Genomic DNA, 26,781 nt, shown 5'->3' on the forward strand with positions numbered 1-26,781 from the left:
GAAAGCATTATTTTCTTCTTTTAAATTAAATTTTATTTTTTTATGTACAGAAATCTATTTTCCCTCTCACGCCACTCTAATTAGAGAATTAAAGAAAATATAACACCTATTATTACAAAGATGTGTTGGTAAGCAAAACAAATTTTGCACATTGTGTCCAAAAGAATATATATTTTCATTTTGCAGTTTGATTCTTTCACGTCTCTCTCAGGAGATGGATATCATATTTCATCAGTCCTCAAGAATCATAAATGGTCATCACATTTTTCAAAATTCCCAAGCCTTTCAAAGTTGTCTGTCTGTATAATATTGGTGTTATTATATGAATTGTTCTATTCACTTCAGTCACTTTATATCAGTTCATGCAAGCTTTCCCAAATTTCCCTGAAACATCACCTTCATAATTTCTTCCAGCACAATAGAATTCCATCATATTTATATGTGATAACTTCTTCAGCCACTTCCCAATTTATGGGCACCCCCCTCATTTTCCAACTCTTTTTCCACCACAAAATCTGCTAAAATAGTTTTGTACATCCTTCAAGTTTATTTTTAAAATCATTATTTCTTAGTGATTAAAAAAACTATTTTGATACATTTGTTGGCCTGCAAACATACAAATCTCTGGTAATAAAGTTCATTCATTTGTAGCAGTCTCTCCTAGTTTTCAGTCACAATGTATTTCATCTAGGTTACTTGGTAGAACTAAAAACTTCCTTTAAGTTAATGCTGATGTTTATGAGATAGACAAGGGTAAATATAACATTTACTTGATGTTTATCCTTTGGGAAAGATTGAATATCATGGACCTCTTCCAGATTTTAATGGATTGAACTGGTTTCATGCTCTGGTGATTTTGGGGGGGAATGGGGGCATATTTCCCATGCAACCTTACCCTGAGGGATAACTAGAGAACCTGCTAAGAGATTAAGCAAGTAAGTTAAATATGTGACTGTCATCAGGAAAACATGTTTGCTAACAAATTGGGTGTTTGGTAAGTAAAAAGATCCTTTCCGCTGTTTCTCCTTCCCCAGAAACACCTTAATGATCATGAGTAAATCCCAACCTCAGTCTCTTTGTCTCTCTTAAAGAGACTTAAAGAGATTCACAAATGATCCTCTGACATATCTTGACACATGGTGAAAAAAAAGTGATCTGTGTCCTGTTTACAATGGTTTTTGAACTATTGTTGGATAGGTCATTTACCATAATAAGAAACTGCTTTAAAATCTTCAGTGACTCCTTTTTGCCTAAAAAGTCCAAATATCCATAATCTTCTTCCTCCTTACTATTTCAAGTTTGGATTTTAACTATACATAAACATCCCCTCTGAATCAGGAAGATTTAAATGTCCAAGTATGTCCGCTAAAAACAAACCTTGAGCATTGCATTGTTAATACCTAAACTCATACCATTTCCTTCACCAAAACTGCTCTTCTACTTCTCTCCAACTATTTTAGGCTTACACTCTTTTAAGAACTTGCTTAATTACCCACCCACAGTGATTTTTTTTGTTCCTCCAAATTTCTTTTCATGTATTGTCTGCACCAAGCTTTTGATACCAATGGCCAAGAGTCATTTTGGACTCTCAGATATCGTGTGTGTGTGTGTGTGTGTGTGTGTGTGTGTGTGTGTGTGTGTGTGTGTGTGTACACGCACTGTATCCTATCTTCCTTCAATTAGATTGTAAATTCTAGTAGGACAGAATCATATTATACATTTTCTTCTCTCCCTAAGCATTTAATACAGTGCCTTTCATATAAAAGCCACATATAAAAGTCACAGCTGTCTTAGAGCTATTCTAAACCTGCTTGCAAGAGCTAACTAATAAATTTCAGTGTGAGCCTTTACATCTCAAATCAAGAATTGATTTATTATTTTGTTGATTGTTTAGACTAGTGTGTCAAACTCAAATAGAAGCAGAGGCCTCTGATTGGTATATAAAGATCCTATATCTTATTGTATTTTTATTTTGCTAAATATGTGCTAATCATGTTTTAATCTGGTTCTGCTCTCAGAGTGTTGTAGGCCACATGTACAATGTGTCTGATACCTCCTGTCTGAACTTAAAAACATGATAGAGAAAATATAATAATGTAGATTAAAGTTTAAAGTATATCATGTTTGGCATATAAATTTTTTCCTCTAGAGAACAGGTTATTAAACATTTACCAGCTTATGACTGACCCTAGTATACTTTTGACCATGAAGAAAATTCATAATAATAAAGGATTCTGAATTGGAAGAAACCTTCAAAGACATCCAATACAACCTACTCACACCACTACCACCATTTTACAGAGAAAAATGAGACCTTAACAAGTAAAACCACTTGCCCAACAAGTATATGGTAGAGCCAGGATTCAGTGATTGTGAAGTTCCTTTTTAATAGAATATTCTTATTAAATAGTCCTTTTTATAAAATATTCCATACTAAATAGACTATGTTTTAGAAAGATGAGAAATGGAATATTTCCTTCTTGTTCATCACTCCAAGTCCCAAATTCACAGACCTCAAAGCAACTCCTCCTTTTTGTAGTCTAACTACTTGTTTGGCAGACAGCTCCTATATTCACCAATGTGGTATAGTGGGATGAGCATTGACTTTGGAGTCAAAGGTCCTGAATTCAAAGTCTGTCTCTGGTACTTTTATGGCTTTGCATAAGTTATTCAGCCTCAGGCATCAATTTTTCTCATCTGTAAAATGAAGAGGTTTGACTAAATGGCTTCTGAGATTTCTTCTAGCTTTAGATTTATGATCCTGAGATCATATAATATTTTTTTCCATTCATGTTCATCTACTTCCTGAAATCTATTCATGAAGCCCTTGATTCTGTGGTCCCCAGAATAAGAGCCTGTGGTATAGCAGAAGTGTAAAAAAACCAAAACCTTGGGAGAAACCCATTGTTAGTGTTCTTGATTTGGATAAAACTAAGTGACAGAGACAGAGGAATGGTTAGACAGGGAAGAGAAGAACCAAAAAGAGAACATTTTAGAAAACCTAGAGAGAAAAGAATATCCAAGGAAGAGAGAGTTATCAGCAGCATCAAAGTTTGCAGAGAAATAGAGAAGATGAAGATTGAAAAAAGAACATTAGACTTGGCAAATTAAATGTTATTGTTGACTTTGGAGAAAGCAATTACTATCAAATGAGATGGTCAGAAGACCAACTGCAAAAGATTGTGTGAGAGACGGGAAAATGGACTCACCAATTATGAAGATTTTCTCAAGAAGTTTAGTTAAAAAATAGAGATAATGGATATATGTCTACAGCCAGCAGTAATGGTAGGCTCAAGAAATGGCATTTTCCAGTTGAAGAGACAGATATGTTTAGGAAATGAGCCATTGGATAGAGAATGGAGATGATAAAGGAGGCAATCCATTGGAGAAGACAGAATGGGATGAGGCATATGTTTGCCTTGGCAAAGAGAAGGTTCATTTCTTCTAAAGAGACAGAGGTGAAAAGGGAGATTTATTTCACCTCAAACCAAAGAATTATCTGTGCTCCCCAATGGAAACTGGTAACATCCTAGGAGAAGATATATCCCTCCTATGCTAGGCTCTGAAGCTCTTTCAGTGATAAAGAATCTCTGTTTCCAAGATAGTGCATTTAGTACTTCTGCACTTCCTCACCAAACAGGTTTCAGCAGTAGTGAAAGAATCTGAGCATCTGCTCCATGCTTTTCAAGTAGACTTTAGACCTCAAGAGAAACAGAATTTGTGTAATCTGTATGTGGGAAATCGAAATATTTGCAGAACATTTTATTATGACACCAAAATTTTCCCAATATTCCCTTCATCTCTCCCACTTACAGAGCCATAGCAAATAACAAATATAAAGAAAAAAAAGAGAAAAAAATCTTCAAAACTGGTCAATACATTTTTAAAAGTATGAAACTATTTATAATGTACCACACATCTGAAAAGTAGCATATCGGGGGGAATCTTCTTATATCCCTTCTTTGAAGCATTACTTGTTCTTTATAATTTTGCAACATTAGTTTTTGATTGTTTTATGGAATATATATATATACATATATATATATATATATATATATATATAGTCATTCTGTACATTGTTTTCTTGGCTCTGCTTACTTTACTCTTCTTCAGATAATGTAATCTTTCCAAACCTCCCCATATTTAGCATATTCTTCATTTTTTATAACACACGATTATTCCATTACTTTCATGCATCACAATTTTTAAATTAATTCTCAATTGATAAGCATAAACTTTATTTCCAAATCTTTGCTATCTCAAAATGTGCTGCTATCAATATTTGTGTACATATTGACTTAGAAAATTATTTTCAGTTGTACAGTCATTCCCAGAAAATAGGTCTATTGTAATAGGATGTCAAAGTCAACAGAAAAGATAACTAAGTTACCAGTTTCTTAGAGTTCTAAAAATTTCATGGAAAAAATTTTAAAAAGTATACATTTCCCACCAGTAGCATATCTGTCACTATCCATGTTCTCTCCCTCTCTCTGTCTCTCTATCTCTGTCTCTCTCCCTTCTCCTTCCTTCCTTCCTTCCTTCCTTCCTTCCTTCCTTCCTTCCTTCCTTCCTTCCTTCCTTCCTTCCTTCCTCCCTCCCTCTCACCTTTCCCCTTCCAGAGCCACTTTAAGTATTCATTTTGTTCTACTTCATTCCACCTACAATGGGATTTCTGCTTCAGAACTCTGCTCTCCAACATGGGGATTATAATCAACATTTATGGACTTGCTCATTGCATCAGTACAATAATCAGGGACAATTTTAGGGTAACTGTGACAGAGAATACCATCTGTACCCAGAGAAAGAGCTATGGTGTTTAAGCAAAGATCAAAGACCCTCAATTATTTTTTTAAAAGTTGTCTTAAGTACTACATAATTTTGCTATTTCTATTATTTTACTTTTTCCTCAAGGATATGATTTCTCTCTCAACACATTCAATTTTGATCAATGTATAGCATGGAAACAATGAAAAGATTGTCAGACTGCCTCCTGTGGGGGTGAGGGGAGGGAAGGGAGGGTGGGGGGAAAATTGTAAAATTCAAAATCTTACAAAAATGATAGGTAGAAACTACTCATTTATAAAATTGGAAAACAAAATATTTATGTAATAATTTTTTTAAAAAGAACTCTGCTGTGAATTTTGCTCTAGAAGTAAAAGCTATTCTACTCTGGGTATGCTTATGTGTTTGTGAGTTTTGTGAAGATAGTTGCATTGTTTTCAAAGAAAGTCTCTATAAAATATAGAGTTTCCACCACTTTTCAGTAAAAGCAAGTAGATGTAGGTAGAATTTCTGGGGAGAGGCAACTAGGGAAAGACACATCATTTTTGAAGATGTTTTATCAGAATCTCATCCTGTTTCTTTACATTTTTTTTCTTTCAGCAATGAAATTGTAAGGAGTGATTTGAAGAAGTTGCCAGCACTTCCCACCCAAGCACTAAAGGAGCATCCATCCCTGGCTTACTGGTAACCTTCCCATACATCTCCACACTTCATTCATCATATAACCTGAGGTTTTTCCCTTCCCTTGCATGCCTAAGAGCTAAATCTTTTCACCCATTCTTTCCTCTGCCAGGCTAACCAGAGAGGATTCTCCCATCTGTTGTTTGTCTCATGTATTCTATAAGACTGGGGAAACATATTTCAATAACCTTGGGAGTATATTAGGAGTTCTTTGAGGGAAAGGGCTCTTAGGAGGCTATATATTATATGTAAAATAAAACACAATGTGCTATGAGCATGAATAATAATGTTTTGTTTTTAATCTGCTCTTTATGGCTTCATTTTGGAATCCTCAACTGCTTCTATAATTTTTATCTACTTTTTCATTTTAAGAGCATTATCATCTAATGTTAGAATTGCAAGATTTCATGATGTTGGAGGAATGACAAATTTTTTTTATTTTCAAAAGAGAGGGGGCTATTCTTTAATCCCACCTTCCACATTTCCAAAACTAGTTGCCATGAAACATAAACTTTAGCTAACTATAGGACTTTCAGTGGCTGATTATAAGTAAATTCAAAATTTGAAAAGTTTCCAGCTTAGTATTCTGTTCATGAATGAGTAGCACTGGCATTCCTATAATGTGTGTTAAAATTATATTTGGCTTCCCTTTACCATTTCCTAAAATTTATTCCAGTATTCTTTTTTTTTTTAGTTTTTGCAAGGCAATGGGGTTAAGTTGCTTGCCCAAGGTCACACAGTTAGGTAATTATTAAGTGTCTGAGGCCGGATTTGAACTCAGGTACTCCTTACTCCAGGGCCAGTGTTCTATCCACTCCACCACCTAGCCGCCCCTATTCCAGTACAGAGCATTTGTACTATAGCTTACTAGGAAATTTAAAACTCTTTGCCCTTTAAGAGCAAGAAGCAGTATTCATGAAACAACATTCTGAAATAGCTAATCAAGGCTTTTTTTTTTTAAGTTTTATATTAGAAGCAAGTCAATCCTGATATACTATAAGATGATCCTTTTTATAGTATTTATAAATTTGCATTCTAAAATACAGCTATTACCAATGTTTCACTTTGCCTGGACACATTTTTTCCCTCACCAAATTAGTGTTTCTAAAACCAAGTTTTAGGAAACCTCTTTAGCTAAGAGAGAGAATATCTTAATATCAGAAATTCAAAACATATTCATAGTTATCTCATAAAATTTACTTTGTCTATGAGACAGAATAATATTTGAGGAAATAATCTAAAGGGTGGGAAACCTATTTATTCACCATGACATTGCTATCTTAATTTTCAACATGATCAAATTTCTAAATCCACCACTATGATTTTGTGAAATTTTGTGAATTCATAGACTATCAGAGCTGAAAGGGATTTCATAGGTCATCCAGTTCAAATCTTTCATTTTAAAGATGGAGAAATTAAGGTTCACAGAGAGAAAATTATTTGTGTGAGGTTGGGTAGTTAATGGTAAAGCAAGGCTTTCTTCAATTCAAAAATGAATATATAATTGTTGTTCTTTAAAAAATATATCACAAAGGTTAGTGCATAATTATTATTTGTCTTATAATGCAGTTTTATAGAATTATAAATGGCCAAGTAGAATAAAGTCTAATTATAAACCTGCAGGCAATAGTCTTTCAATAATGATCAATGCATGGAAAAACTTTTAAAGAGTATAATAGAATCATATTTAGCATTTTTCATCTTGAAATTTAGTTTATATGCATTATATAATTATGAGTCCTATCAAATTAAAAGGAATTCTCCCTCCTCCTCTCTCCCACACAATCATAGTCTTATATATAACTCCCCCAACTTTATTCACATGGTCTTTTTGTGATATGCAAAATTCTTTACCTGTTACCTCCCCCATGTACTTCATTTCACACATAGTTATTTATCTTCCCCTTTAGGTTCACACTATTCCTTTCTATGTACCCTCATTGATACTCATGTGGGCAGTCTCGAGCTTCCTTGCTTTTCTCAGAATGGTTGGCATGTTTAAATCTGGAGTTTTATTTTTAAGCAGGTCCATTCAAGCTGCATAGCCTGGTTCCTGTATTAACAAGTCAATGGCATAGAATACTCTGATAACTCACTACTGATTGAATAGGCTTCTTTCCTCTTTGAATTTTTAATTGTTGGCAGATATTCAGTAGTTCAACCTATTTATCTGGAATTTTTTCAACAAAGGCCTTAACTAAGGGTATTTATGTAATTATAATTTGTATACACACACATAAGTATGCGCATAGTATATCCTGATTATAGAAAAACAGAATCAAAAATATCTGTAATCCAAACATGCTTGGAGGGTTTTTCTTTTTTGTCTTCAACTATCATCCTCACCCATGTCAAATACTATACATTATCAGATGGGAAGAAATATTCCAACTCATAAATCTAAATACCAAACCAAACCCTTCTCCTCCCTAGCCTAGAATCATAGAATCTGGAGCTGAAAAATAAATTTGATATCATGTAGTTGAGACACTCCATTTTAGAGATGAGAAATATGGAGTTCATAAAGGACAGATGCCTTGCCCATGATACAACTAGTAAGTGACAGATCTAATACTTGAATTCAAGTTTTCTAACTCTTAAGAATATAAACAAAGACCATACATTCCTTTCAGTAGGAGCAAGGAACTTTGTAAGGATCTCGAAATCATTTGGTCTGGTGTGGCCAAGGCAATGACAGTTGGGATCTGAAATTCAATAAATCTAGGAGATATTTAGGGATAAATTAATTAAATTTTTGACCAAGTATAGCAGGCTAATTTTTAACTTGATAATTTTGTATAATCCTTGAATGATGTTTTAAATACCTAAATGCCCCTTGACAGAAAAAAAAAGATTCCCTCCCTTCCTTAGAGATTTTCCTGTTCCAGTTTTTTTTTTAATGTGTCAGACATCCCTCAGTAGAGAAAAGTATACAAATTAATAGATAGCCAGCTTGGATTGAGGAAGGTATTTCATTAAAGTACTCAACTGGGATGTCTAATGAAATATGAGTTCTAATCTCATTATGACCTCTGAATCATTGTGTGATTTTGACCTAGGTCACTTAATTATTCTTTCATACCTCAATTTCATCTATAAAATGGATATAATAAAATGGACATTTGTAAAAATGGATATAATATTTGCACTAACTCCTTCACAAGACTGGTCTGAGGAGGGAACTTTATAAAATTTTAAGAATTATAGAAATATGAACAGTTCTGCTACTGCTGCTATTAGTAGTAGTAGTAGTAGTAGTAGTAGTAGTAGTACTACTACTACTGCTACTACCACCACCACCATCACCATCTACACCACTAACAGAAATAGTGCTAGGTAAGGACAATTTTAATTTAGATACAGTGCGAAGTCTAAAGTTAGTCAATAGTTAGTATTAGAGAAATTTGGGTATCTACTGTATTCTTTTATTTTTTTGTAAATTTTATTTATTTTAAAGCAATGGGATTAAGTGATTTGCCCAAGGTCACACAGCTAGGTAATAAGTGTTTGAGACCAAATTTGAAATCAGGTCCTCCAGAATCCAGAGCTGGTGATCTATTCTCTGTGCCACCTAGCTGCCCTTATTTGTTATATTCTACATTTTTACTTTTCATTGAAATCCTTTATAGCATAAAAAATTATTTTGTCCTTACATTATTAATTTTCCCTCATCTCCAAACTCAGCCCTTTTTTGTGACAAAGGAAAATTTATGCAAGACTAGAATCTGTTTCAAAATGTATATTTTCCCTAATAGATCCCTACCTCTCTGCCAGGAAGAAGATATGTTACCTCATTTTCTCCAAGACTTGCTGACTTCTCCATTATTCAGAGTTTAATTTTCTTTTAGTAATTTTAAATTTATTTATCATTACTACTAATTTATATATATTATGCTATATATTATTATATTACATTTATTTATTTTTATTATTATATTTATTTAGTGATCACTTACATTGTAGAAATTATCATAGTGTGATTCTTTTAATTCTACTTATTATACTTTGTATCTATTGAGGATATAAAGGGAGAATGAAAAGATAAGAGAGAGGGAGGTAAAGGAAGAAGAAAAGGGGAAAAACAAAAGAGAAAAAAAAGTCTTAGCACAAAATGGAATGTCCAAGCTTATGCATGTCTTCTCAGAACTAGTTAACTTTTCTCTCCTTAATTCTTTTTTTCCTCTCCTTAATTCTTAATAAGTATAGCTCAGTACTTCCATATAAAATGTTTTATACTATAACTACTTATTCACTTAAATTTGGTATCTCATTTGTGATTAATATTCTTACTTAAGATTGCATATACAGGAGGCATTCCTCTCCAAGACTTGAATAAAAGAAAGTAAAAAGTCAAAAAAATAAATAAGTATAGCTCATATTAAATTATTTCCACTTGATCTTCACAATAACACTATGAAGTAAGTATTTTTATCATCTCATTTCTCTAATGAGGAAACTGAAGTTAATGGAAGGTAAGGGATTTATCCAGTGTCATATACTCTTCAGTGTCCAGAGTAGGATGGGAGAAGAAGTAGTTCAGGTAGCAAGATGCTCACTCATCAACTTAAAAATTACAATAATTAAATTATATTCCTTCTATTTCCAGTGAGGACAGAGTAATAGAACACTACAAGAAGCTGAATGGTCAAACCAGAGGTCAAGCAATTGTAAAGTAAGTAGGAACTCTTCCATTGAAGTTGTCTTTATTTGTTTAAAAAGCTCCTGTATGGGAACCATTTAGTTATTTTCTGAAAGACAGTTCCCTCAGAATAATTGGTTCCATTTTACCTTTAGTTCAAAGCCTGGCAAGAAAGGTTTTCCATGTAAAAGAGTATAGAATAAACTAGTTTTATTAAATGATAACCCTGGCATATTTTGGGGGATTCATGTGTTGTGTTCCTTATTTTACAGCTATATGAGCATCGTAGAGTCTCTCCCTACCTATGGAGTACATTATTATGCAGTGAAGGTAAGTGACTACAAAATGAGGGAACCCAGTGTTTTGAGGGTAACCAACTTTCCTCTTGAAAAATATTCTTCTTAATTTTCCACCAAAACTGTACTGAATATTTTGTCATTGAATTCCTTTGGTTAAAACTTCTATATGCTCCAAGGATAATTAATTGTCAAGATAATTAATTAATAAAGATAATTACTAAATTCTGTTCCTTCCATTTAGAGTGAATACAAAAGTCATAGCATACAAGAAGCCAAATTGTCCGAAACAAAGGCCAAGCAATTTTAAATATCATCTCTTTTGAAAACTATGTATTAGCATAAGACATTTCTAGTCTTACATCAATTTCTTTCATATATATATATATATATACATATATATGTATATATATATATCTGTTAGGTGGCATAGAGAATAGATCAATAGATCTTTGGGCCTGGAGGCAGTAAAACCAACATTCAAATCTAGTTTGCACACTTATATGTAACTCAGGACAAATTTCCTCAAATATAAGATGGGGACAAAATAGTAGGTGCTTAATAAATTATCATTTTATGCCTTCCTCTGTCCTTCCTTCAGACTTTATTCAAGTTTCATTAACCAACTCAACTTCCATGACAAAGTCAAATGTTAGATTCATATACCAAGAAACTAGGGTTGAAAGTCATATTTCAAAACCCTTCTTGATTAGAATAGTTAACCTATTTCAAACTCTTACAAGATTTGTAATCATTATTTTTTTGATATCTAACCCAATTGTGTAATGAAGACCCTCTTCAATTGTTCTGTTTCCTTGGGAAATTGAGGATAATTAGTTTAATGAGGTCAATTAGTTAATTCTTCATACACTTTTGAACATAAGAGAATTTCAAATTAGAAGGGCATTTGTGATCCCGAGTTATCCTATAGCACACTCTTCAGGCTGGGCTTCTTGGACAGTCTTCTGCTAATTTTGGTTGTGTTGTATAAGATCCTATATTGAAATCTTGCCTAACCTTCTTTAGGATCCTCAAATCCCAAGAAGGAATCAAGGAAGGAAACCAGCATTTATTAAATGCCTATTACATGCCAGGCAATATGCTAAGCACTTTATAAATAGAATTTCATTTTATCCCCTTAACAACCTTGGAATGTAAGTGCTACCATCTTCCACTGTGCTACCTAGTCACCTGAGTTGTAAGACGTGTAGGTTCATTGCATAGTAATCAAAGAAACCTGTAACTAAATTAGCTGCTTGAAGAAAAAGACTTCATGACTAGTAATTCATTACCCTTTGGCTACAGTATTGAGAAGCACTCCCATTTTTAAATTAGGTACTTTTAAATGCTACTATATTCATTCCTATTTACCCTACTATTGCTATGGGGGGGGGAATCTAGAAGGGTTCCAGCTATTTTAAGAGAAGCCTTATGGAAACAAAATTATGCATTTTTCTTTTATTTAACTATAGAAATATTCCAGGTTGAGGAATAGCATAGGGATCTGAGTGAAAAATTAGTAGCCTGGAATTTTTCATTTCTAAATTCTAATTCATAGTTTGCTCTTAGAGAAAAATCTAATTTCATTTTTTCCTCCTCAAGGAATTCTCTTCAACCTACTAAGGGCTTCTACAAATAAGCCAAAGAATAGGAGAAACTGACTGGAAACCTGGTCATGGTCTTGACTTGGACTGCTGTACAATTTAACAAAAGATCATTTTATGAATGCTCTAACTTGTCTGCATTCTGTCTTTGAGTAAACTTTTTTTTTTAGGTTGTTTTTGAGTAAACTTTTGAAATGTGCTTTTTTATATACTTAGTTAATGAACAGCAAGGAGACTAAATGACTTTGGATTTTTGACTTTTTTGGAATTTCAAAGCAACAGTAATTGCTCATCTACCTCTTTAAGCAAAAAGCATAGGAGTTCAAGACTGCCTAAATCAGTTATATCAAGACAACATTTTGTAGCCCTATATTTCACTCTTGCAGTTTTTTAATGGGGTTATAAATATAAATATGCTAACCTGCTTAATCAAGTGTTTCAATAATATTGGGTTCACTCCTGATTTGCTTGCTGAAAACATTGTGATATATAGATATGCACTTTGTTAAGAAAACTCAAGTAAAGACATGACATCTTTAAAAAATCCTTAGGGGGGAAATAAACCACATATACTATATTAAAATTCTCAAGAAAAAAATTTTTTCACCAAAAAATCCTATTCCAATAGAGCACTACCTCTGAGGTCCTGAGACATGTCAGACCTTGAAAATATTTGCCATTCTACAGGTTTAGGCTTTCAATAGTGTCAGAGTAGAGACAGCCAGTTATTGGTAGGCATGATAGTGAGCAAAACTGCTGGATATTCTCACTATAAAGCTATAGCATCTTTGGAGTTAAGGAACAGTCCCTGTAACTTTGATATAGAAGAACATTCTTTTTTTTATCTTATGAAGGAAAATAATGTTATCTAGTCCATTTTCCATTTTGTAAATGCTTGATGGATATTTGTATAGGTAGATATAGATATACAAATGTGAGGTATTAAGCAGATGTTTAGAATAGCTATTAAAATTTTACTAATGACCAAAAAACTCCTTTTAAGTAAGAATCCTTGAGTTTCAAGTTGTATGAGGTTTCTTTCCCCCTTTCTTTCCTTCCTTCCTTCCTCCCTCTCTTTCTTCTTTCCTTCTTCCCTCTTTGTCTTCCCTTCCTTCTTCCCTCCTTCCCTTCCTTCCTTCCTTCCTTCCTTCCTTCCTTCCTTCCTTCCTTCCTTCCTTCCTTCCTTCCTTCCTTCCCTTTCCCTCCCTTTTCCTTATTCCCTTTACTCTTTTTTCCTTATTATTTTCTTTCCTTTTTTTTTCTCCTTTTGTTGCCTAGCTATTGGTCCCTAATCCCATACTCTCAAACTAGGTTTGTTTTTCTGACCTAGGCTGGTTTGAACCTCTTTAAAAACAACCTGCTGATCCTCCAATTCTGGGAGTTGCCATATAAATGCCAGATTAAGAATGGATCACTAATTACATTTGAACACTAACTGAGATAATTAGCCTCAGCTTTCCCAGGGTAAAGGACTACAGTCATGTACCACTGGTACAATACTAATTCCACTGAATGCCAAAATACCCTCTTGTATAGCAACCTTTTGCTACAGGAAATGTGCTTGTCAGTTAAACCCTCAATTCCATAAATCTATCCTTATTGTTCTACTCTAAACTGCCACAAAATGCATTGCTTTAGCTGAATGAGGGAACCAACCCTGAATCCCCAAAAACCTCAAGAGTAAAAAGAACAAGGCATTTCTTAAAGAATCATAGAATTTTAAAGCTTGAAGGGTCCTTAGACATAATTTAATTCAACTTTCTTTTACAACAAAGGAAACTAAGACCCAGAAAGGATTTCCATGACAGGATATTATTTATTGTTATTATTGTTATTACATATTTTTCTTCAAGGTGTCACATAGTTACCCAAGGTCACATTGTTAATAAGTGATTCAATTGGGATCAGAATCTGGGGTCTCTGATTCTCAATCCAGTACTCATTCTGCTATGACATGTTCTTCCTCATCAGTTCATAAATCCTTTCTAGATTATGGAATACTGGGGCAGCTAGGTGGAGCACCGGCCCTGAAGTCAGGATGACTTGAGTTCAAATCCAGCCTCAGACACATAATAATGACCTAGCTATGTGACCTTGGGCAAGTCACTTAACCCCATTACATGGCCAAAACAAAAACAAAATTAGATTATGGAACACTGCAATAATTGCAAAAAGTAAATGAAATTCCTAACTTTGAGTCTCCTAGAACATGGAAAGTTGTTAAAATACTTCTTAAATGACTTTTAGAAGAATAATAAAAATCATTATAATGATAATAAGCTAAAATTCATAATTCTGTACCAGTTCTTAGATACAAAGTTGTCTTTGAAAAATTCAAAACAAACAAACCTTCCCTGTGTCAAGTTCCTCCCTCCACATCATCAAGTGAATCAGGGACTTTTCCCCTGGCTCATCTTTAAACTTCTGCTGCTGTAGACAATGATATGAATCCTACCTCACTTCCTTCTCCCCTCCTTCCCTTTTTTTTAAATTCCTAGGATAAGCAGGGAATTCCATGGTGGTTAGGACTCAGCTACAAAGGAATTTTTCAGTATGACTATCATGATAAAGTGAAGCCAAGAAAGGTAAGTCTGTTATTATTTGTTGTATTAATTTCATGATGTCTTAACCAGTCTGATGGAGGAAAGCATTGATCCCATAAATATGCCAGTAATTTAAAAAGATTGGTATCACTTAAATGTCATTACAGATTTCCCTGAGCAAGTTATTTCTCTTGTCCTCACAAAGAACTAAAGACCAGGTTTCTCTTGTATCTGATCCCCAAGAATCAACAAATAATGTATTTAGGAGAAAAGATAAACTATAAAATCCAGTTTTGGGGGTTTGGTGGCAGGTTTTGTACAACTTATTAACTCATTTTGACAACTTTTGTTTCCTAAAACAGAAGTGTTTGTGAACCTTGATAGCTTGTTGCATTCCTTAATGTACCAGAGAAAAGGGGAAACACATTTGAATGGAAGAGTCCATAAAAATCAGTGACAATATCCTTTGACATCAAGACATCTATCATAAATCTGGAACACTGAAAGATATGCAACAGAAAGGGGAAAGCTAGGCAGGAAACTATTGCCAAAGTCATTGTAAACATACAACAAAAGGTTTGAAAGGACTTTTTTTCTTTTTTTCCCTTAGTTTTCACACATTTCTTAGACCAGAACAAATTGAAAAATTATAATGGAAAGATCTCCAAGGAGAATACTGACAATCAGATTTACTGGCAGAGAATGATGGCAAGAGCCCAGTTCAAATTCAGAAACTCATATTAAAAGCATATCAAGAGAGAAAGCAATATCAACCCATTATGTCATCCTAGATCACTTTCCAAGTTTCTTTATCTATGAGTAGGATTGTAAGGCACTTTGCATATCTAAGTTTATTTTATTTTATCCAATTAGTATTTGGCTATAGTTTACTTCTTTATTAAATTGGTAAAATAAACTGACCCCAGAGAGGAGTATGTAGCTTGGTTATCACTGAGTCCACTAAGTTCAAAGAAAGGAATTTAGACAGAAGATGGATAGAGGGTTCCTTGGGGAACAATTCAGTAGGAATTTGGCTCTTTAGGGGGTTAGGGATGATATGTATCATTATGTGGCTGTCTTTGAAATCTCTCCAGTTTTTGTTTTCATGATCCAGAAAAGGAACTGGATATTCATTCTTATTTTTCCCCTCTTTGTCTCTGCTTTCTATTTCCCACATAATCTCTGAATAATCCTCTATATTATTCTCTCTTCCTCTCTTTCCTTCCCTTGTTTCCTCCCCAAATGCCTCTTTATTTTAGAATATTGAAATATTAGCTCTGAATTTTGACCTTAAAGGTCATCTCTTCAAACCATATTATCATTTTCCAAATAAAGAAAACAAGACACAGAGAGGTGGTCATCTGCAAAAGATCACCCAATGACAGACCTGGGTTTAAAACCAGAAATTTGACCCAAAGTTTCAGCTTCTTTCTACTAAACTATTTCATATCACAAAGACAAAAAACAAAAACAAAGAACTACCAGGAGATTCTATAACATAGCTTTGCCAATTCATAATTATTCATACAAAAAAAGAAGGTTAACAGAAAACTGCCATCTATAAAATGGAAAATTCAACTCTGATAGCTTCAAACCCCATCTCACTAAACTTTTTCCAAAAAACTCAAGTATCCAAACTTATTAGAGCTTAATGCATTAAAATATTCGGTTTTTCTTAATGTATTAAAATATTCTAATTTTTCTGACACAATTCTAATTCAGGTACCAAGGAGGTTCAAAGTCAGGAATTCAAGACCAGATACCTAGATACTCAGTATCTGACTAAACAATAATTGTAAAAGACCTATCCAGGTCAGGAGATTAACAATGAAAAAGGTTTCTGTCTATTCTTGGTTATTTCAAATGTAGATTAGGTTAGTATTAAAAATATGATGATGATGATGATGATGATCTGTGAATTCTGGGAAACTTAAATGTATTTGTAATTGAGGTACAACCAAATTATCAAATACAAATTTCTTATGGATTTTATTTTTGGATATCTTTAGCCATAGGACTAAATCATAGAAACTGAATTGATGACTTCTCAATTTGGTGGATTTTGTGGGCTAGCTTGAAGGTCCATTGGAAGTAAGAATTGGAGAGGAGGAAAGGATAATCCCCCTTGGAAATTCATTCTATAGCCATGAATCTATGTCACAATTAGAGTCTAAATTAGTGTTGAGCTGAGTCTTAATAATAGCTCACAGTTTTTTGCTCGTTGTTCCGTTTTCTCAGTTCTGTCTGACTCTTTATGATCCCACTGGGAATTCTAAAGATACTGGAATGATTTGCCACTTCTTTTCCAGCTCATTTTACAGATGAGGAAATTGGCTTGCCCAGAGTCATACAGCAAATAAGTTTTGTTTTTTTTTTGCAAGGCAAACAAGGTTAAGTGGCTTGCCCAAGGCCACACAGCTAGGTAATTATTAAGTGTCTCGGACCGGATTTGAACCCAGGTACTCCTGACTCCAGGGCCAGTGCTTTATCCACTACGCCACCTAGCTGCCCCTTGAAAATAAATTTCTGAGGCAAGATTTGAATTCAGGAAGACGAATCTTCCTGACTGCAGATCCAACTATTTATTTTAGCTGTTCACACATGAGAAAATAATGGATAATAAAGGGCAGTATAAGTTATTAAACATAAAATAATTGCTCTTCTGGATATAGTGACTCCTTTATGTAAAAGGATCTGTTTATAAATGTAATTCTCTTTCAAAATAAAACTTAAGAGCTAAGACATGAACCTAATTTATATCCCCAAAGAGAAACTAATGGGAAACTGGGATGCTAAGAGACCAAAGAAAGGCAGAGTGAATACTGTGCAAGCCATTCTGCACTAATGGTACAGACCATGTACTAGTTTTTGAAGGGTACCACATTCCCAAAGACACTTCTGTCATTTAAAGCCTCACAACAGTGCTTAGAAACAAGTAAGTATTGTCTATAGCATATGCTCTACTTGGAGGTCTTCTCAACTCTATTCACTTTTAGCTTAAATTGCTCTTGCCCTAGCAACAGGTTTGGAGTTCTGCTAGAGCTTCCAATCCAGTTGACTTGCAAAGGGTAGCAAGTGGTACAATGATAATAATGAACACCTGAGTGACCACACTGGTAGAAGTGCAGTTGCCCTCCTTGCCTGGGAGGGACCAGAGACATTCTGTGCAGGGTTTTGTAAATGTTTTTCTTTATTTAAGGCAATGGGGTTAAGTGACTTGCCCAAGGTCACACAGCTAGGCAATTATTAAGTGTCTGAGGTCAAATTCAAACTCAGGTCCTCCTGACTCCAGGGCTGGTGTTCTATCCACTTAGGCTACCTAGCTGCCACATAAGCATGGATTTAATGACCATCAGATAATTAACACAGTCTGAAGAGTTAAGCAACCTAAAAGGATCCTCTAGAATGTCTCCATATGCCTTACAAAAGCATTGCCAGCACGCAAAAGTTCTCCAGAAATGGCAACTGACTATTGGAACTTGCTCTAGGTTTTCTAATTCTGGTCCAGGGGAGATTTCATGGTTTTTCTTCCTCTGCCACTGTGGTCAGATATTATGCTGCATAGCTCTCCTTTCTGGGCTCAGGCTACCTTTTGGAAAGAAATAAAGTATAGCTTCCCCTCTCAGAGGGAGAATGGAGTATAAGGGTTTATCCTGTGTATTAGGACTAGTAAGTGTCAATCATCTTCAAAATGGGGAGCTCTGTTTTCTTCTAGGATACAAATCTGCCTAGAAGTTCATTGACCCCTGCTGCTTGCTACTTAGAGAGCACTTTGAATCAGTGACCATATGAATCAGTGACTGTGCAAAGCTAGAACTCAATCTAATAAATGACTTCTACCTCTTTGGAGGGGAAGAAGGCCCAAAAGAAGTCTTTTAGCTCCCTAGGAATTGTTAAACATATAACATAGAAGACCCTGCACATGGCCATTTGTGTTTCTCTTTATCCTTTCATGTTCAACTGTCAGTTTGAGAAGTATTCTGGTGCCACACACACAGAATAGTCTCACAAAATTTCACCCTATATGCAATATGTAAATATGGAAAATCAACTGTTTATTCATACAACCATGCAAATTAATTGTTGCCCAAATTACTCTATACTAAAAGAAATCAGGTGTAGATCCAAACAAAATTCCTAAGAGAGATTTTAATAAGTTGCCATTTTTGCCCCATCCATGAACATCCTGAACTGTTCCTTTTTCTTTCCCATTTATCCTTTTTTTCTCATTCTTTTATCTTCATCCCTACTTCTATGTTCCTTTTAGCATATGTACCAAATTCAAACATATCTTTTTTGTGATCTTATCTTTTTGTTTCTTCTCTTTCATGGTTCCATTATATTGTTTTATTTATATGAAGATTTGTGTTGCCTGTGAGAATATTATGAGATGTTTGTACTTACAGAATCCACTTATGTTCTTTAAGTTCTTTAGACCACTGTGAGAAAAAATTAGAATCTGCCACTGGCATATATAAGTAGATGAGGCCTATATGCTTTTTTTTTCAGTTTGCCTGCCAGTCTGCACATATGTGTATGTGTATGAGAAGGGACAATTCAATTCAAATGTTGATTTATTACATAACTGTTACATTTCTTTCAAGAAATAATGAAGTAAATGTAATCACATTGGTAATTCTAGCTGATGGTAAAACTTGCATTTTGTGTTGACTTGAATAACTGACCAAAAAAGTGGACTTTGATTCCTGGGGAAAATCTTCAACTAATTTCAGTAACCAATGATAATGACTTGTCCTTTTTCCAATAATAGGAATGAACATTTAGAACAGATGTGTCCCACCTGTGGCCCCTTAGCATGACTCCTTGAGTTCCATTCATGCTCATTGGTGGTGTGGGTTGCATTGTATTCATGAATATATATTGAATTTTGTAAACTGCCCTTGACAGGTTTTTATTGGGCTATCCATTCCACCCAGAAGAGCTAAAAGGGAAGATGCCCTCATTTTAGAAAATTATGTTTTTCATAGTCTCATCAGGGTCATGGGGAATCCATGAAATTGATCAGGGATTCTTTTAATAATTCCCCTCACAATATAAAAGTTGAATTTATTTTTCATCCTTTGATCTTAAGAGTATTTAAATAGAAATCAAATTAACTGTCAAAGAATCATTATGATTTTTCACCTGAAATCATATTCCAAATTCAACTACATATAAAAATCAGCTTTGCAAACATTTTTGATATATAGAGCCTTCTGATTCCAGAGGAGGATCCTAGAGTTTTCATATCTGGACCCAAGAATATAGAAAGTACCTTCCCAAAAAAAGGATCATGCTAAATGAATTTTGTTTACTTTGCTCAACGTGATCCTCTTTTCTAACATATTTAAGAGTCATATCATACATGGAAGTTCCCATACTCTATCTGCAACACACCCAATGCAAAACCTACTTTCTTTTCCCTTTCTGAAATCTATAGACAAGTTTTCATGTCTCATGGTAGGTTGGTATAATACAAAGAACATTGAATTGGAAGATTTAGGATTATGGATTTAGTCCTGGGAAGGACTTTAGTGTCCATATCATCTATCCTCAGCCCTCACTTTGCAGATGAAGTTACTGAGGCCCATAGAAGCTAAAGCAATTAACCCAAAGTCTCTCGGGAAATAAGGAAGAGATCTAAGATTTTTAACTCGGGTCTTTCCATTTCAGATCCAATGCTTGATGTAGATTCAAATCTAAGCTCTGCTCTTTATTTCTCTGTGACCCTAGATAAAGTCACACCCTCTTTTGGCTTTAGTGTCTTTGCCTGTAAAATGACGTGTTTGACCTAAAATATCTTCTAAAGGTTCTTTGCAACCCTAAACCTTAGTCAGAAGTCTCATGGCTCATAAGATTAACTAAAAAATTTAATGTCAGAGAGTTAAAATGGAGACCCTAGTGTGGTAAGGTATTCCTCAAAGTTAAAAAAAATCCTATAACCATCTATGTACTAATTTAAATCATTGTCTATAGGACCCAATCTGATAATCAGTTTAGATGAGATGAAAGTTTTCTCGAGGGGGGAAAATGGCAGTTATCATTTCCTTGTTATCTAGCAGTTTGTTTTTACTTATTTATTTGATGTGCTATTAGATGGGCTTTTATGTACACTTAGATGTTCAATTAGATGCATTATGGAGTCCCCAATGAAGCTTCAGAAACAGAGTGGGTTTAAATGGACTGCTGTTTATACCAATTTAACATTTCTTTCTAAAGTGGTCAAAGTAGCTTTATGTTGTCCCTGAGAATAACTTTTGACCAGGGGAATTTACTCTGGGAATTGATGTCATGGCCATAAATTAGTAAAGATATTGGAACTGAGTGAATGAGGGGACAAAGGAAATCATATTTATAGGAAATACTCAATTTAATTGTGCTCAAATCCCCCATGGAATTACCCTGTTTAATTATTCAGTGTAACCTTTTCTGTTAAGAATGATTTCTCTTTTGACAATTTTCATTATTTCTGAGTGCTCTTGCTAGATCTGGTTCTGGATTGTTATTTATATTATCTTCAGCATTCTCACTGGATATTGTAGCCTTTGCCAGACATTTTATATATTTAGCATTCTTTGCATTTTGAAGTCTCTTCTAACCCCATGGTTCTTTGATCAAAGAGCCTCTCCCCCATTCTTATTCCTACCCTCTATCACCACTTATCAGTCCTTCAGATCTCACAAAAGTAGATTGGGTGAACCTTGGCAGGGTTCAAAGCTTGTCTGGAATAGTTTCTGGCATATGGGCCATCCTCAAAGACCAGACCTGTAAGAATGCTTTTCATGAGAACAATCCACTCGAGTGTTTTTAGATTTTCATATATTTCTAAAATCACACACACACACACACACACACACACACACACACACCTATTACGAAACCCTAAATTTTCACCCAAATATAAGAATTTGATGTCCAAAAACTAGCTGATAATGTAGAGAATTGGATTCTAGTCTCAACTCTCTATTGATTAGTAACAAGTCAAGGATCACTCTAAATTTTAATGTCCTCATCTTTAAAATGAAGGACTGGGATCAGTTGATGTTGGTCAGATCTTCCACGATTGAAATTCCATACTTCTAAGTCCAATGCACCTGGAAAGATTGGGGATTGTGAAATCAGTTCAGGTGAAATTGTCCCCACCTAGTTATTATAGGTGCATAACATCTAAATTTTATTAAATTCTAGAGTAAGTCCCATAGTTGCTAGTAGATGCCTGTGCTGTACAGATAGCATTTTCATTTTGCCCAGGATATCTGTTGGGCATGTTGCTATAGTTATTTATCAAAATATGAGATTATTTTAATTCTTAGAAGCTTGAAACTGCTTTTAGACTTTTGAGATATTCTGCATATTGCACTCTACCTCTCAGGAAATTGTGATAGACTCCTTCTAAGATGAAAGCAGTGAACCATTCTCTTGGCAACATCACCTTGGATTTTTATAATAAAGCCAATTCAAAATAATCCAAAATCTAATTCCTGCCTGGGGCAGATTCACCCTTAAAAGCTACCATTTCAAAATTACTTGAGCATGCAAGAATTTAACTGAATTTGACTCTCTTGCTTTTAAGCAACGTGGCAAATTACCAATCCTTCCATGTCTCAATTTTCCTCATTTTCAAAATGAGAAGAAAAATATTTGTATAATCTTTACTCACAAAGTTTATGTGGGTATACTTTGCACTGTACTATACAGCATCATAATACATAAATATGATCTGTTGCTGTAAGGGAAATAAGCCACTAAGCCCCAAAATGAATTTTAACTAGACTGATTGGTTCATTGTTTATGATCATTTTAGGAGTGATGATTCAGTCTATATTCATGAGTCCAAAAGTCATAGTCTCTTTGTATCTCTGCTTTTATCTTTTTGAAATGGGAATAGTGAGCTGTGATCTTTCTTTTAACTGGAAGATTCCAGAGAGCACTGCATCCCCTTTTTTGTTGCTATGTACTGCTAATTACTTAGTAAATGTTGTTGGGTTTTTCTTTGTTTTTTAATCATTGAACAATAAAGAGGTAATAGCAGGCAACAACCAGTATATTTGTAAAGCTAAAGAATTTTTTCTTGCTTTAAATGGGGAAATATAGGGTCTCCCAGTTCACCCAGAGTTACTATCTGGCCCACACCTGACCTTGTAAATAAGACAAACTTCCAAGGATAATAAACATTAGTCTTTGTTATAAGTCTTTCCACTACCACAACCTCTTCAACCTCCCCAGCATAGATCCATCAATGTGGATCTAGTTGTCTTTGTGAACATTTATGTTTGGGTAGTCTATTCTCAGCCTGTGCCATGCTGCTAAGAGGGGTACAACTGAGCTGATTGGGAGTGGAGATAGAAAGTGGAAAGACAAGAGGAGAGAGAGACAAAGACAGAGAGAAACAGAGAGAAAGATTACAAAGGAAATGGTGGCAAGTAAAATCAAGAAGCTTGTTTGAATGGGTGCTTTGATGTGAGAGTAGAAATGGATCTAAATTGCTTTTTTAAAAAAAAGTTATTAAATGTACACACATCCACCCTAACACACATTCATATACTTCCAATTATCTGGCTTTGAACTAGCTCATTTGCCCAGAGACAATCTGAGATAAACAGAGAGAGCTGGCTGTTATTTAATGGAATATTTCTGAGGTTAACAGAACAGGTAAAAAAGGAGGAAAATAGTAAAAAGTCATATAAGCAATTTGAAGATTGCTGGGAGAGAATAAAATAAGGTACCATTCAAGGGTACCCTGGAGAGAGATTTATCAAATTATTCTCCCTAGCAGAAGGGAATCAAAGAGAAAAGCTGCCCAACCATGGTGCTGGGCTAATCCTGACATCCTGGGCAAATGCCAGTTAACCCAAAGACCAGACAATACTGAATCCCCAAATCTCTTTTTCCATCCTGGTCCCCCATTCCTCTTAGCTATTGGGGTTCAATGCCCTTAACTCCCAGGGTTCAACTTCTTGAAACATCAGTTACTGATATTCTACAGCCTGTTTTCCTTCCAACAGCTGAATGGACTTTCACACACACAGTTGAGAGGTCATATAAATAGCTCTGTTGATTGTTTACATAGCAGGGGTCAAACTCAACAACATTTGGCATTTATAACATACTTCTATAAACATTATACCGGCCAGCACAGCCTCTGATTTAAACTCCCCAAACATCTCAGTAGAAACATTCTGTTAGCATTAACCCAAGAGCAGAGCTGACCAGTCTATGCAAAATCAAAACCAAAAGTTTTTACTGGGTAGTAAACCACTGCCAAGCAGCAGCCTGGGCTGCAATGAACCATGGACAATTAACCAATTAGCTATTTGCACCTAGTTTGAGTTTCTCTGCAGCATCTTCCCTTTTTTGGCCAAGACACTGATTTGTGTTCTTACTTACAAATATAAAATGGTGGTCATGCGAAAAAGGAAAACAATTTCATATCCAGCTAATACTTGGAGAAATTCTAACAAGGCCTAACCAGCAAGATAACTCCACCTTCCAAGGCCATACCATTGTCATATCTGGCTTTTCTAGGGTGCATTTCCTGGTCCGAATAGTCAAGCTTCTCAACCCTTCTGAAAGATGACTTTTCTTTGCTCAGATGTGATGTGGTCCCTGAGTCCCTGAGACCAAGCCTGACCTCATTCAAGGAAAATCTGTGCCCCAAAATCCAAAGAGGAAATTCAGTAGAAGCTAGGATCCTAAAACAGCTCTAGTATTATGGTCTCTTCCAGATGTTCACGTTTGACTGAAAACTAAACTCCATTCCCATTTCAACAAGTGTTCTAAGTCACGGCCCAATCAATCTCTGGGTGTGTGTCTTTGGAGTCTATGTGTACATAGTATTTAAGTTTATGTTTGCATCTGCAGGGTTGGAAAATCGTAAAAGACTTGGTCCCCAGCCAAAAGTGTCACCAGCCAGCTCTGTGAAAGTTAATGATTCCTTGGCCACACATCATCAGTCAACAGGGAAAATTTGCTCTCCTTTCTGTTTCTCCCTGATCGGAAGTGTCTGGTGATGCTCATCACCAACTGCATGTTTGGGCATACATAGGGAAGGACCCCAGATGGGAGTGTTCTTTATTATTAAGTCACAATAAAGGGGCAGCTCTGGGGAGACAAGGCTGCAGAACAAGAGATGATGGTCTGAGAGGAGATAGAAAAGCAGCTATGGAAAGAGAAATAGGGAGAGATCTAAGGGATTTGTAATCCTTTCAGTGACTTAGATACCTTGTAACCAACAGATCCCTCATCAGAATGTTTTTAAATACACAAAATACAAATACATATGATTATAAAAGAAATCAATTCTATTGAGACAAAGTTATCAATTTTTTAAAAAATCACATATAGGGAGGCCCTGGAATTCTTATCAGGAAGTAATGGAGAAGAAAGAGATGAAAGTGACTGTGAGGTTTTGTGCCTCGGTGATTGGGTTGATGGAAGTACCAGCAATGAAAAAAAGGAAGTTATGAGAAGAGATGGAGTTTCTGGTAAAAAGAACAACAAAAAATAGGTTAAGATACCTTGAGTTATAAGTCAGAGACACATAGGCAGTATTAAAGATAGAGCTCTAGACCCTTAGTTAGAAAACCCATGTTCCAATCTGGCCTCAAATATTTACAAGCTATGTGATCCCAGACAAGTCATGTAACTTGTTTGACTCAGTTTCCTAAATTGTAAAATAGAAATAATAATACCTGACTCTCAGGGTTATTGAGAGGATCAAATGTGATAATTTTTAAACCCTTAGCATAGTGTCTGTATATAGCAGGTATTAAATTTCTGTTTCCCTCCTTCCATCTCATTTATTCTAGGCTTTAGTCAGAGATTATTTCATGACTTTTTCATGAATGTAGATTTAAATTTAGTTCACAAAAGAAACTTTAGATTAAACAAAACTTGGGGGGAGGAGACAAAGAACCAAAATAAAAGTAAATCCAAATAGCTGTTTTCAAGTGAATAGGATATCTATTTAAGCAAATTCCCAGTTGCCAGGCACTCTGCTGGATGTGATTCAAAGATGGAAAAAATAGCCATGTCTATCTTCAGGAAGCATACAGTTTAAGAGAGGAAACAGGGTATGTATGTATGTAAATCAATATAATGAAAATTGGATTGTGTATGAATTCACAGAAAAACCAACTAGAATGGCATGAAAACTGAGATAGAAAGGTATTCCTTCTAGTTATGGAGATCAAGGAACATATGGGAATTGGACCTTGAAATTACAAAAGTACTTCAGTAGGTAGAGTTGGAAAGGGGAGGGGAGAATATAATATAAATTAACTTCTCAAATTGGTGAACAATAAATCACCCATTTTGACAAAAATTGATAAAATTCTACAATGCAGGAAGGACAAAGTAGAGTCTGGAAGGTCTTGAATGTCAGAGGTTGTAATTTGTCATGGGGGCAAAGGGAAGTTGTCAAAAGATTTTTTTAAAGGGGAATAACAAAGTGATGCCTGAATATTGAGGAGATAATTTTGGCAGTTGTGTATTAAAGAAGGGCAAGACTGGAAGAAAGGGAATCAATTAAGAGGCTATTACAAGAGATAACATGAAGTGGGATGATTACATGGGAGTGAAAAGTAAAGAATAAATACAAGCTCTTACTGAGGAAGAATCAACATAAAGGTGGTGATTCCTTGTACATGGTGGGGTGGGGGAAAGAGAAGAATTAAAGATGATTGAAGTTTTGAGCCTGAGAAAACACAAGAGAATTAAGGAAGCAAGGAGAAAGGGAAAGTTTTGTAGCAAAAAAAAATGTAGAACATTTTAAATTTGAATTAAGTATAGTGAAAAGAATACTTGACTTAAGGTGAAGAGAAACCTTAACTAATATTCTATCTCTGACTTGTATTGTCTTTGTGACCTCAGACATATCATTTAACCTCCTGCACCTGTATCCCTATCTTTAAAATACTGATAGTATTTAATTCATGGATTTGGTCTGAGGACTAGAACGGTTAATGTTTGTGAAATATTTCATAAACCTTTAAGTTTTATTTGATTGTATATCATCATCACTGTTATTTTGTGCCATAAAATACTACTCCAAACCAACTCCACCAGTGAAGGTTCCCAAAAGATAGACTGTGGGAAGTTTTTATTCCCTCTACCCCAGGCACCCACAAGAGCTGCCCCACCTGAGGAGCCAGTCCAAGAAGGTGGGAAACTTCAATCTCTGTTGGAACCCCTCCAGACCCAGCCCTACCCCAAGGGCTGCAGAGAAACTGGAAGGT

The 26,781-nt window shown here is 34.9% G+C and overlaps 1 protein-coding gene across 7 annotated transcripts in view; it reads left to right on the top strand.

Moving 5' to 3' along the window:
* The window catches only part of FRMD4A (FERM domain containing 4A), a 573,082-nt gene that overhangs the window by 459,779 nt on the left and 86,522 nt on the right, over positions 1–26,781 (top strand). For all 7 annotated transcript variants that reach the window (XM_074194087.1, XM_074194085.1, XM_074194086.1 and 4 more), the window contains exons 8-11: positions 5,383–5,466; positions 10,070–10,135; positions 10,375–10,432; positions 14,501–14,587. In XM_074194087.1, coding sequence (XP_074050188.1) covers positions 5,383–5,466; positions 10,070–10,135; positions 10,375–10,432; positions 14,501–14,587 — 295 coding nt within the window. The remainder of the gene's footprint in view (positions 1–5,382; positions 5,467–10,069; positions 10,136–10,374; positions 10,433–14,500; positions 14,588–26,781) is intronic.

Source organism: Macrotis lagotis, chromosome 7, assembly GCF_037893015.1.
Source record: "Macrotis lagotis isolate mMagLag1 chromosome 7, bilby.v1.9.chrom.fasta, whole genome shotgun sequence".
Taxonomy (NCBI): domain Eukaryota; kingdom Metazoa; phylum Chordata; class Mammalia; order Peramelemorphia; family Peramelidae; genus Macrotis; species Macrotis lagotis.